The 13,179-nt window shown below is 51.7% G+C and overlaps 1 protein-coding gene across 4 annotated transcripts in view; it reads left to right on the plus strand.

The window, feature by feature from the left end:
* The window catches only part of ZNRF1 (zinc and ring finger 1), a 95,441-nt gene extending 84,410 nt beyond the window's left edge, over positions 1 to 11,031 (plus strand). Inside the window, exons 3-5 of one of the 4 annotated variants that reach the window (XM_081108107.1) lie at positions 7,147 to 7,252; positions 8,840 to 8,931; positions 10,379 to 11,031. In XM_081108107.1, the coding sequence (XP_080964233.1) occupies positions 7,147 to 7,252; positions 8,840 to 8,897 (164 nt within the window). In that variant the 3' untranslated portion in view covers positions 8,898 to 8,931; positions 10,379 to 11,031. The other 3 variants (XM_081108108.1, XM_081108109.1, XM_081108110.1) reach the window with 3 other exon arrangements.
* The last annotated feature ends 2,148 nt before the right edge of the window (positions 11,032 to 13,179 follow it).

The following is a 13,179-nucleotide window of genomic DNA, read 5'->3' on the forward strand; positions in this document are numbered from 1 at the left end:
TCCCTGGGGATGACGGCTGCAGTGTTTGAATCAGTTGTCATGCGCACTCTGGGCTTTGCGGTGGAGTTGTCAGTGTGCGTCCCTTGGAGGCTGCTCTAGCTCCTCTTTGTCCTGTTCCTTGTCTCTGCCTGGGACCACAGCGGAGAGGAATCTTCTCCCCAGCCATGGCCTCAGAAACTGTGTTCGCTTATTTTGCAAACTGCACAGAGCCCGATGAAGACCGCTTTTTGTCCCGTGGGTTGCTGGGAAGAGATCTCTGTAGACACTGACTGTGTCATAAGAACACAAAGCAGCCTCAGAGTGGGCTCACCCGAGAGGGATAGGCTCCTGGTGTCATCAAGGACGCCTGTGCAAAGGCAGCTGTGGAGGACAGAGTGCTCTTGGGGCCACCTGAGAACGGGGTACCACTGGTCCCATTTGGAGAATGGGGAAGAGGAGGGGCTTGGGCTCTATCCTGGAGAACTGCTGTGCTGCTCATTGGTCTCCTCTCTGCTGCAGCCATGGGGAAGGGTCTCCTTTCCTTCACCTTCACCTCCATAGGAGAGCAGGCTTGGCAGCCACATGTGGTCTGAGCACAGGTCACCCGCAGAAGCTGCACTCAGAGTCTGAGTCCCCTTAGAGGACGAGGAGGTTGGCCGGCCAGCCTGAGACATCACTATGGCTGTCCCCATTTTTTCCCTCCTCCTCTAATTGAAAAGCCACCTCCTCAGGGAGTGTGTGTGTGTGTACACGCGTGTTAGAGGCTTTAAGCTCAAGGATCTCCTTTGCAAAAGCCAGTGTTTTACCACGAGAGGCAAAGTGAGGGCATGTTGCATGGGTCCTATCAGTGGAATTGGTCATAAGGTAATGAAGGTGCTTCAGAAACAGTGGTCTGGCCCCTCTGTGTCACTGTTCGTGTGGAAGGAGGCTTGTGACTGGACTCCTCATATTGTCTTTCCTTTCTGACGACACCTAGACCTTCCAGGTAAGAAGGCGTTGGCCACCTGGGTTTGTACATGCAGTGGGAGTCTCCAGGGCTGGCCTAGGTCCTGTTCTTGTTCAGATAAAGCATGGGCCTTTCAGGGTCCACAGGCCAAAGCCCCAGGCAGGACCTCTAGATACTTATTTTGGTTTTGCCAGTAACATATCTTACCCAGAATTCCTTATCATACCAACCTCCCAGCTTCACTTTACCTTTTCTGATTAAAAAAAGTGAGGAGACTTAAAGAGTCTGAAGTATAGAACTCTCAGAATCTTTCTGGAAAGGGGCAGGGTGAGACTTTCCCAGTTAGTTAGAGAGAGAAATGCTGTTTTCTTATGAAGATTCACTAGAATGCCTGCTCACTGCCCTGGAGGTCTCCCCTCTACACTCACACGTACACTTTCTGTAATTGCTGGCACTAGTTGGGGATTTTTAAAGAAAATTTACAGTGGTTATAAAAGATGAAATTTAGTTAACCACTAAAGGAAAAAAAAAGTAGAAACCTCCTAAATGAGGCAGACAGAAAGTAGTATTTTTCTTATTATGAGGGTTGGCCTGAGCAGTAGGTTGGAAGGCCTCCAGTAGCCGCTTGCCAGATTAAAAAACACACCAAACACTTTAGTAAAGACAAGACTAGTTCAACTGGTTTGCCCAGTGCTCAAGAGAAATGCAGAGACCTGTAACCTGTGCTGGGGCAGGTGCTAACCCCCTGCTGGAGGGTCAGGGAGGCCACCAGACCCCAGAGCACTGATGTTACATCTCTCACGCTCCTCTTCCAGGGCAGCTTGGAACCCAGGACTCCTGGGAGATAAGGAGTTGGAGAGACCCATTTTTGTGGGTAAATGTGGTCAGCTTGAATGGGACTTGTAACTTCTCTCCCTTTCCAACATCTGTTTGTGGTTCTGAGACTGGGGGGGGGTGGGGGGGGGTTGCCCTCAAGAGTATGCACTCAAATTTTGACTAACAAATTGCTCAGCTAGCAGAGTGAGCCTCAAGATGGGGAACCTGATTTTGCTGTGAACAGATGAGAGTCGGATACAGGGGTGAGGGGAGGCGTGACAGATGACTGACTGCCCACTGAAAGCATAGGAGGCCCTGGTTCCAGGACCAGCCAGGGGCTCTTGGCCCTGGGAACTTCTGGTGTGTGGCGGGTTCCATTGCCATTGGTATCAGGAGAGCTTGGTGGTGCTTAGAGCAGCTTCAGGAGATTCTTCTTGGCCTTTTTAATTTTTTAAATATGTTTGTATTGATTTTTAGAGAGAGGAGGAGAGGAAGAGGGAGAGAGAGAGAGAGAGAGAGAGAGAGAGAGAGAGAGAGAGAGAGAGAGAAACATCAATCAGCTGCCTCCTGCATGCCCCCTACTGGGGATCGAGCCAACAACCCAGGCATGTGCCCTGACCCAGAATCAAACCGGCAACCGGTGCATGGAACAACATTCAACCAACTGAGCCACACCGGCTAGGGCTCCCTCAGCTTTCTTTGGGAATGCAGACCCCATGCCCTGCTCCTTCGAGATCCTGACTGCCCTTCCTCTCTCATCTGCCAAAGGTCATTGCCCCCAACTTCAGGCCTCTTGAAATACTGAATGTCACACAAGGTTTAAAGGAGAGGGAATTGGGTTCCTCTCAAAGCAGGAATACCTGCTGCTAGTTTACCTCTAGCTGAGCCAGCAGACCTGAGCACGTGGTGCTCTGTGGGCCCGTGTCTCTACTGAGGCCAGTATTTGGAATGGAAATGCCTTTTCTTGGGTCTGGGGAAGCCAGGTCGTGGCGGAGGGTTTGCCTAGCCCAGTAGGGCGCTGCCAGGAGCGGTTGTTAGATGCTGTAGCAGCTGCTGAGTCTGGCTGCAGAGGTGTCTGGCCTGGTGTTCCTCCTGCAGGAGGGAAAGGAGGAGGGTGCTCCCAGCAGCCGCTGACTGACAGGCCAGGCTGCTGGGTGAGTGAGGAGTGGGGTGGGTGGGAAGGGGGCCAAAGGAGGGGACTGAGTGGGGTGGTTGTGGGAGCTTCTGTAAATCGAAACCTGGCCTTAGCTTTAGTGGTTCACTCTTCTGGGGTGTTGCCATTGCAGCCCACCTCGCCAAAAAATTGGATCACACCTCACAGTCCTGGGGTATTGGGGTGAGGATGATGGTAGGGGAACTCACTCTGCTAAGTCTCCCCTTTGCCCAGAGATTCTGCAGGAATGGAGCTGGAAAGTCTTTTTTATTATTATTATTGATTTCAGAGAGGAAGGGAAAGGGAGAGAGAGATAGAAACGTCAATGATGAGAGAGAATCATTGATTGGCTCCTCCTGCATGTCCCCTCCTGGGGATTGAACCCGCAACCCAGGCATGTGCCCTTGACTAGAATCGAACCTGGGACCCTTCACTCCGCAGGCCAACACTCTATCCACTGAGCCAAACCAGCCAGGGTGAGCTGACAAGTCTTGGCGTTGGTGACACTGCCCCTTCCTGTCCCCCAAGAGACTGGGCCAGCAGCGTGGTGCATGCTGAGAGGCTGCAAGACCAGGCTTTCTGCACCTCGGCTGGAGATGCAGGGGGTGGAGCCTGGTCTCCATTTGCTGGGGTTCTCCCTCTGGCTCCCACCTCTCTTCCTACCAAGGCCTTGCCTGGCATCGGGTACAAGGGGAAAACATATTGTACAGTCCCACACTCAGCTGCTGGCTGTGAGCTGCACATCAGCCTTCCCTCCTGGCTGCTGGCAGAAATCTATCTATAGCTGTTTGGGCTTCCCTACCCCCTCCTTGTCACCAGCAGTTCTGGGGTCTCATTTTGCCTCTAGAGAACTTTGCCTACCACTCTGGTTTGGTTCCCTGGTCTGGTTGGAGGGATAGGCATTGGAACTATTTTGCACCACCCCCAGTCAGGCCAAACACACTTCCAGAGCAGTGATGTTGACCTTGCACAGGATGTCAGGATGCTTGGAAGGGGGTTGGGAGGTGGTAAGAGAAAGGCAAAAAGCACAGCTTTGTTCCTGTGTACTCATCAACTGGCATTGGCTGAGCCCCTCCTCGGGACCTGGGGATGCCGAGGGGCATTTGAGTCCATGTGCAGAGCAGCCTCAACTTGTGCCAGGCCCAGTGTCCTTGCTTTGTGCTGTGAGGTCCTCCAACAAGTGGGCAGCAAGCTCCCATCTGAGAGTGTGAAGTCTTACAGGAATCAGTTGATAGCCAAGCTTCCGCTTCAGTTATTTCCCCTTTCCTGCTTGGCTCCCACAGACATCTGGGGGCCGCTGATTTCCAGGGCCCCAGGGATTGGGACAGGAAGTTTTACTCAACCCACTCAGGCATGTTCCTGCCTTCCATCGTGGGAAGAAGGCTGCTTCCCTGGGCTCTGTGCTGGGTGTGAGCACCGCTGGCTTCCCCACGCCGTCAAGTTCCAAGCCCCATCCCAGCAACCTTCAGGCAGCCTTCGGGTTTACCAACAGAGAAAATGACCACAGATTGTCTGGTGGTCAAGAAGCTGAGAGTGGCTGTTCTCCCAGCTCATGTGCACAGGAACTGATGTATCTTGGGTTTTTTATCTTGGCTTTTCCCCCCAGGCTTCCTGGTGAGGGGCTTTGAGTCACCATAGCCTTCTAGGCCCCGAGGAATCCTCATTTTAGAGGCTCCAGATGTTTCTCTTTACACCCAAGTAATCAGAGGGCATAGACAAACAGCAGCGGAGAAGGGCACCAATTGGGTCCCCCGTCTGCACGTCCTTTCGTGAGCCCTGTGACTTAGGCAAGATGTCTGACTTCTGGCTTCAGTCTCTTCGTAAAGTGAGAACAACACACGTGCCCTGCCTGGCTCCTAAGATTGTGAGGCTGAAGTGAACACACACACAGGAAATCTCAGTATGTCTCATGGACAACATCCACGAACAGTTAAAATCTTAGTAGTGGAGAACTGGTCCTGTTTTAAGCTCTCTGAGTTTTTCTCCTGTGGCTTTGAGAACTGGGTAACCTTTGCTTACTTCACCTCTTTCACCGGCCTTTCAGATATTAAAGTTGACCTAGGTTTGTATTCTGCCTTCTTTAGGTTTCATTCTAAACTTCCTCCCCAGTTGATCTCTATGTCTCATGTATAACCTGTCACCCACATCTCTCTTCTAAACCCCAGATGGTTGGAGCATCAGCCCAGACACCAAGAGGTGGCAGGTTCAATTCCTGGTCACCCCATGGCCCAGGAGTCTGCACCTGCCATAGCAAACCTCCTGCAGGTCCCAGGTGTGCAGATATTGTTCTCTTTGCCTGGAATATCCTTCCCTGAACAGTCCCCACCCCAGCTAGACATTTTTCATACCCCTCATACCTGGGCCTGTATGCATAAGACTTCCTAGAAATTGCTGTGCTATTCATTTCCGTTTTCTTGTTCAGCCTCTCCTGCTAGACTCTGAGCTTCTCACATCCTGAGTTCGTGGCTTATTCACTGAGTCACTAGTGCCCAGAATGTCGTAGAAATCTAGAAGAGGACTGCTGACTTGGCTGCGGCGCTCTTCCTGTCCTGCTCAGCTATTGTTGGGGCCCATGGTGTGCAGTGGCTTCCTTCCATTCTCTCTTTTTTTTGAGGGGGGGGCGGAGGGTCTTTTTTTTTCTTTTTTTTTAAAAATTGAATTTTACAATTTAGTTGTATTTAGAACATTCACAGCATTGGACAACCCCATGTCTGTCTAGTTAGAAATATTTTCATCACCCCCAAAGGAACCCTCCTACATGATTCTACTTATATGTCATATTTAAGATAGTTCACCTCATAGAACCAGGGCATGAATGGAATGATGCATGCCAGAGGCTGAGGGGAGAGGGGAATGGGAGTTGCTACTCAATGGGTATAAAGTTTCAGTTATGCAAGGTGAGTAAGTTGTAGAGATGTACAACACTGTACCTATAGTTAAGAATGTACTATACATTGCCGAAACCGGTTTGGCTCAGTGGATAGTGTCGGCCTGCGGACTGAAAGGTCCTAAGTTCGATTCCGGTCAAGGGCATGTACCTGGGTTGCGGGCACATCCCCAGTAGGAGATGTGCAAGAGGCGGCTGATTGATGTTTCTCTCTCATCGATGTTTCTGACTCTCTCTCTCCCTTCCTCTCTGTAAAAAATCAATAAAATATATTTAAAAAAAAAAAAAAGAATGTACTATACGCTTAAAAATATGTTAAGAAGGCAGATCTTATGTTAAGTGTTCTTACCACAAAAAAGAAAACAGAAAACCCCTTAGCATTAAACAGTCACTCCCGCCCTGGCCGGTTTGGCTCAGTGGATAGAGCATCGGCCTGCAGACTCAAGGGTCCCAGGTTTGAGTCTGGTCAAGGGCATGTACCTTGGTTGCGGGCACATCCCCAGTAGGGGGTGTGCAGGAGGCAGCTGATCGATGTTTCTTTCTCATCGATGTTTCTGGCTCTCTATCCCTCTCCCTTCCTCTCTGTAAAAAAATCAATAAAAAATATATTTAAAAAAAGTCACTCCCCATTCCCTCCTGCTCTTGACCCCTGATCTACTTTTTGTCTCTATGAATTTGCCTATGCTGGACATTGCATGTAATGAATTGTATAATAGATGGCCTTTTGTGTCTGGCTTCTTCAAAAATAGCATATTTTTGAGGTTCATCCACACTGTAGCATGCTTTGGTTCTTTGTTCCTTTTCATGGCTGAGTAATATTCCATTGCACAGATACATCACATTTTGTTTGTCTGTTCATTAGTTGGTGGACATTTGTTTCCACCATTTGGCTCTGATGAATAGTGCTGCTATGGACGTGTATGTACAAGTATTTGTGAGAGTACCTGCTTATTCCATTCATTTTTGCCTTGTATGACTATACCACACTAGTCATCACCATATTTTTTCAAACCAGAAATCAGTGCAGTTGGTCTGTGGGGAAAGTCTATTCAGGCAAATACTTTGTCTAATGCTGCCTCTGCTACACATCTATCCCTCTCCAAGCCCTCTAACTCTCTAGCCCCAGGCCACTTATTTGGTAAGTAATCCCATTTTGTCTTCACATCATTAATGTGTGATATGCATGCCTTATCTCTGCAGTGAAGGCCTTCAGGTCCAGGGCCACTTGGGCTTTTGTGTCCCCCACAGTGCCCTGTATATGTTGGGTGACCCGAGCAGTTTCAACCAGTTCTAGACCCGTGCCTGCTTTGTGCCACCTGTCTGCTGGTGACTGACCCTCCTCCACTCTCCCATTTCCCTCTGCAGACGACGTACTGACTAAAGACGCGGGCGAGTGTGTGATCTGCCTGGAGGAGCTGCTTCAGGGAGACACGATAGCCAGGCTGCCCTGCCTGTGCATTTACCACAAAAGGTACGAGAGGGGGCAGGGCCAGCTCAGCCACATCCCAGATCCCACAATGGAGAGAGAAGGCAACCCTCCTCACTAGCCATTCTGTTTTCTTTGGTTGAGGGACAACTCTTCCCCCTCCCCATGCCCCATTCCTGGGATATGAGTGGGGTTGAGACAGAGGCTGGCAGATGTGCTGAGTCTAGGGTCGAGCCAGATGGCCAGAGATTTTGCTCTGGGTTGATGACGGCCTGGCTGGCTGCTGGGTGATGGGGAGACCTGTGGAGCTCCACAGGTTGGAGGTGCTTAGGATCCCACAGAGCCAAAGATTCCTTTCTTTGGAAATTTGATTCTTTATCCATCTCCCCAGCCTTTTCTTCCTCTGTGGGCCCCTCTGCTCCCGCAAAGTGAGGCCCCTTGTCTGTGCGAGAGAGGCAGCATGGAGGGGTGTGCTTGCTGCCCCTGCATCCGCCCCTAGTCCCCAGGCCAGGAGGCAGGAATAGCCAACCTTTGGGGCCAGGCACTGAAGCTGTTATAATTAGACGGGCTGAGATTTGTCCTCGGGCTCCAGATGAGCCTCGTTCTTGTTTCCAACTGGAAAGAAGACACCTCCCTACCCAAGACGGAGGACGCTCTGTGCTGCCTGTGGCCACCACCTGCTCTTGGCTGCTCGAGCCTCAGAGCTTCTTCCTGACACATGGGCTTTTCCAAAGCCTGACTCACAGGGCCACTGGCCACAGGGCAATGGTGGTGCCGGCTCGCAGATGTGGCTGATGCAGGGGAGGCTCAAGGTTGGCCTGGAGCAGGGGGTCTTGGTCCAGGGCCAGCACAGAGTGCTCCAGTTTCCTGGCCAGGCACCAACCAGAACCAGAGAAGGAAATCTTTGATTCTGGGGAGAATTATGCAAATTACCTGTCTGGATCCTGTCTTTGAAAATACCCAGATGTTAGTTTACAAATCAGAAAGCTGTCTTGGGGCAATCTCTGTTCCCTCTTTGATTCAGGCAGTTCTTTCTGTAAACACCAGGGTTTCACTGTCTGGCTCTCCTTAGCAGTGCCACTAAGCCAGAGGGCTGTCCTTCTCTGGGATATTGGCTGCTAACCACAGCCAACCGAACCAGGTAGCTCAGGGGTCTCCTAAGAAGTCACCCCCTAGAGAGGGATCCTCGAAGCTGTTCCTTTGAGCCAGGAGAGGGCTCCCTCAGGTCCCCAGAGCTCAGAGTAATGGCCAGCCTTCGAGCCTTAGGGATAGCTGGCTAGCTGCCCTGCACTCCTCCCCTACTCACTAGTAGCTGTTGCCACCGCCTAGGTCCATGCAGGTAAGACCTTGATCCTTCTCAAGGCCGCAGTTCACCCTTCTAACATCCAGATGCACCCAGTCCTGTGCCCCCCATGCCAGGTTGGCTGCCCGGGCTGAGCCAAGATCAATCTTGGTGTTTGCCTTCTTCCTGCTTCAGAAAGTGGGTATCTGGGGACAGGCTTGTTTTCTCCTGGGGTCCTCGCAGGCAAGATTTAGGAAACCCCTACTCAGAAATCTGACCCTCGGAGCGAGCCCCCTAAGGCGCAGCCTGGTCAATGGTAACGTGTCTCCCCTTGCCACTTCCTGCCTCAGCTGCATAGACTCGTGGTTTGAAGTGAACAGATCTTGTCCAGAACACCCTGCGGACTGACCCTGCTGGGCTTGCTTGCTGACTCCTCTCAAAGGTGAGCCGGTGGTTGGGGTGCTCTGGGGCCTGGGGGTGGGGACTGAGTTGCCCTTACATACCTCCAGGAGGGGAGCATCTTATCAGTTAGTAGTTCTATGGTGGGTTGGAGGGCGGGGAGCATTCTGGGAAGGCGAAGAGATGCTATCTTGCATGGTTATGAAAAAAAAACCACCTGCTCAGTACAGTTGATTCTTTGAGGAAAGACCAGTCTATTCCAGACGTCTAGGGCGAATCTCCCTGAAGAAGGTTCAGGAAGAGCCCCTTGGAATGTGCCAGGTGGGAGAAGCCGCATGAGCTTGAGCCCCTGGGCTTGCACCTGCCTGTGCTTGCTGAGTGGCTAGGGCAAGTCCTCGCTCCTCGTCCCCTGTGGACAGTTTGTGGGACGGTGCATTGTCCCCTGTGGTACTCACCAGCCATCGTTCCACTGCTGGTGCTTCCCGCTTCAGGCCACCTCCCTCACGCACACTGCCAGATGGGTCTGAGACCTCCAGGCCAGACTCAGCCCCCACCCCACCCCCACACACAGCACAGGTCCTGGTTCCACAGCAAGCCCGCAGCTACCTTCCTCCCCACACTGTGCACACACGTCCCCTGTAGAACCTTCCGGTCTGACCTCTCCCTTTCTCCCCAGGGCTCCCTGCTTCCCTGGTGACCATCCTCTCCTGTCCCCTCCAAGTTCTGGGCTGGTACTTTATTTTACCTGGGAAATAAACAAAACCCCCAGGGAACCCAAAACCCTGACTCCACCTCCACTCACATCCAAAAGTTTGGGGGCCTCTTTCTCTCTCTTGTTTTTTTGTTTTCTTTTGTGTTAGGTTTGTTTTATTTATTCCAAGTAGACTTCCAGAACAGCTGATGATGGCAGACAAATCAGGGACATTTGCTCTTTTTACCTTCACCTGAAAAACTGAGGACATGGGGAGAAGAAACAGTGAGGGTGAGAGTGAGGCAGAGGGAGTGGAGCCTGGCGCTGGAGTGCGAGTCCGAATTCCCGGCATGATATTTGCCTTCTCGGGCCCCGGACTGGAACCACAGGCGCCCAGCCCGTCCTCAGCCGGACACACAGGCTGGCTTCAGCCCGGCGGGAGCACGACTTCCGTATTGTGGTCCACACAGGACAGCCAGCCCTCTTCCTGAGAGGAGGCTTCGGACACTGGGGCAGAGCTGAGCTGGGGACACCAGTGGGAACAGGGCACCCTACGCACTGACTTCCAGAGAATGGTTCTCCCTTTCTCCCTGAGGACACCAAATTGGATGAGCCATGAGTTTGAGAGAAGAAAGAATCGACCGCCCTCCTTCCCCTCACCCCTCATCCTAGGAGGGAAAGGGCATTTTCTTTCTCACCTTTGAAAGGCATTGTGGGTCTGTCTCTAACGTGTTTACAAAAAAAAATCATAAAAAAAAAGTTTAGTGTCGACTGGTGTTTTCGCCCGTGATGTTTACAGATTGCTGTCTGCTGCCCGGCTAGAACCCACCCAATGACAAAGGGACAGAGCCAGGTTCAGTGCTGATGGTGCGAGAGACGCTCGCTCGGCCCTCCTGGCCCAGCGCCCCGTCGGTTCGGCCCTCGCCATCAACAACCGCCGCCTTGGTTTTCTTTGCCCATTTTCCTGGCTTGGTTTTGCACTTTTCTCCCCTTGGGACCCTGAGATCTTGACTTCATTGCCAAAAAAAAAACAACCCTCGGAAGACCTCCCCTTCATTCCTGATTCTTCTCCCTCCTTTCCTCCTGGTTCTGGTCAGTTCAGAGGACTTCACAATCACAAGTGTCCTGCAAAAATGCCTGAACATTTTTCTTAGGCCCTTGTGGATTTTTTTTCCTGAAAATTTAAACAAACAGAAGACTTATTAAAGGAACATGTACAGCTACCCGTTTTCAGGCACTCTGTTTGAGAACATTTTAGCCATTGATGTTCACACTTGGCATCAGCCCATGCAAGATAGGTTTCTGTATTTATATATTAAAATACAAAAAAAACCACCCTTATAAAATGTTTTAAAAAATGTTCGAAGTTGGGGGCAAAGCTTTCTTCATTAGTCAAGATGTTTTGATATGGTATTAAAATCATGTCTAATAAAAGATGCATTGTGTGACTTTATTTTAATGGTGCTGTTACACAATCGGAAATGGGCGTTGTGCACCTGTCTCCCACTTCCTCCCCCCTCACCTCCTTAGCCTTCCTTGAGGGTAATTCTTGCTACTGCACGTGTGATGGGGTTTTCAGAGCAGTCGTGCCTGGGTAGAGGGAATGTGGCAATCAGACCCCAAACCCAGAGGTTCACTAACCCGTCAAGCATCATGGAATCAATCTGCCGTCACCTGTGGAACGGTTGTGACAAAACACTTGTGCAAGATCTGCAGGGGCAACGATCTCGCAGCCGCTGGAGGCCACAAGGATGTGGGTTCTTCCGGCGCCCCACCCCCTGCCCCCTCATCCTCCGTTCCCCATCCCACGTCCTGCCTGCCTGTTGCTCAGTCCATGCCCAGTGCTGACTCATGGGCATGCTTCATTGAGGCCCAGAGACAGGCCCTGTTTGGGGGCTAAGCCAGCTCAGAGCCACTCAGGGCTCACAAGAGTTGGCACAACTTGGGCTGGGCGGGAAGCTCCGGGCAGTGGATAGCACTGCACAACCAGCCTCTGTCCCTGTGCCAGACAGGCTGCCGGAGCAGCATTCCAGAGCCCCCTGCAGGGCCTACGAAGGACCGCTCTGGAGGGAGCTGGCTCCAACCTCTGCGGGCTCTAACCCCACCAGGCCCTGGCTCTGCAGCCAACTTCCATCAGACACTTCCTGAAGCACCTACTCTGCAAGGGCATGGCAAGGCCGTGAGCTAAGGGACAGGCACACAGTGTGTTCAGAAACATAGGAAAGAAGAGTATGTGTCTGAGCGGGCCTTGGAGTCAGACCCTCCTGAAGCGGAGACCCCCAGGACCTGTGATCACCATGGTGGCCAGGATGTGGGCTCAGAACTGTCTGCATGCGGCTCCTCTACTTGGCAGAATGATCTTGGGAAAATGACTTCACTCATCTAAACTTCAGATTCCTCGCATGTGAAGCGACAAAGTCTTGCAACTCTGAGGTCACCGTGAGGGTCAGAGAGTCTGCCCAGAGCCCCTGGCACATGCACAGCAGGCGCTCCCGTAGCTCCCTCACCACAAAGAGCATTGTTCTATTCACAGCACCGCCTGCTTCTGCCTGGCAACTGTGTCTCCCTGTTCTATATTTAATTCCTCCAGCAAAGCTTGCCCTGAAGGAGATCTCCTTGCCTGACCCCTGGGCCGCAGGCAGAGGGCTGTATGCCCACCTCAGTTGCTTAGGCCTGGCGGCTTTGGCAACATCCTGTGAGCCAGGTGGGCAGGGCTGGAGCCCACACCAGGTGCTATTCCAGGCTCCTGGGGCTGATGCTAACTCCTCTCCTCACCCCCAATGACTTTCACTCCCAGCTGGCACACTGCAGCCCTCTGCTGACTACTGGATCCTCCGAATCCAGACCTAGATTGCCAGGTCCTGGGTGGGGGTGGGCCAGGGGTGTGTGGGCTTCCCAGCTAGAACTGATGTCTGTCATCCTCCATCCAGACAGCTCTCAGAGGGGAGAGGAGGGGAGGGGCAGGAGCTGGGAGGTAGGTTCCACCCACTGTCTTTGGGGGCTTCCTGGTCAGGAGCACCTCACTAGTGTAAAATCATCTAGTCGCATTTAATGTTGTTGAGATTTATAAAATGTCCTTATTCTTATGAGACAGATGGTGAGTTATGTAGGTGAATGATGTCGAGAAATGTATAAATTTCAAATGGGTTTCTCCAAAATACACCCAACAAATAAGACAGAAATATTCCTTGTTGAATCTTCAATGGCTGGTATGTCAGTGAACAGTGTACTTGTTTTTTTAACTCTTCTGTATGTTTGGAATTTTTCCTAATAAAAAAAATTATGGGGAAATGGCCATTTGTTGAGCATCCACTAGTTGCCAGGCAGTGGGAGGCATATCAGAGAAGAGCCCTGTCCTGTAGGGAGAAACCTGGGAGGTGGGGTCTATGAGCTGTCTCCGTGGAGTACATGAGGCCGACCTGTATGGGGTGGTTTGGGAAGGGGGGAGGGGGACAAGTCACAGAGGAGCAAACTCCAGGATCAGCCCAGTGTTAGTTAACACAGAGGACAGGTTCCTGGAACAAACAGGCTGAGGAGTCACAGAGGGCTGTCTCTGCCCAGGGCCTGAACAGCAGATGGGAAGAGGTGAGGGGTCTAGGG

This window comes from Myotis nattereri, assembly GCF_964212035.1.
Source record: "Myotis nattereri genome assembly, chromosome: 15".
Classification (NCBI taxonomy): Eukaryota; Metazoa; Chordata; class Mammalia; order Chiroptera; family Vespertilionidae; genus Myotis; species Myotis nattereri.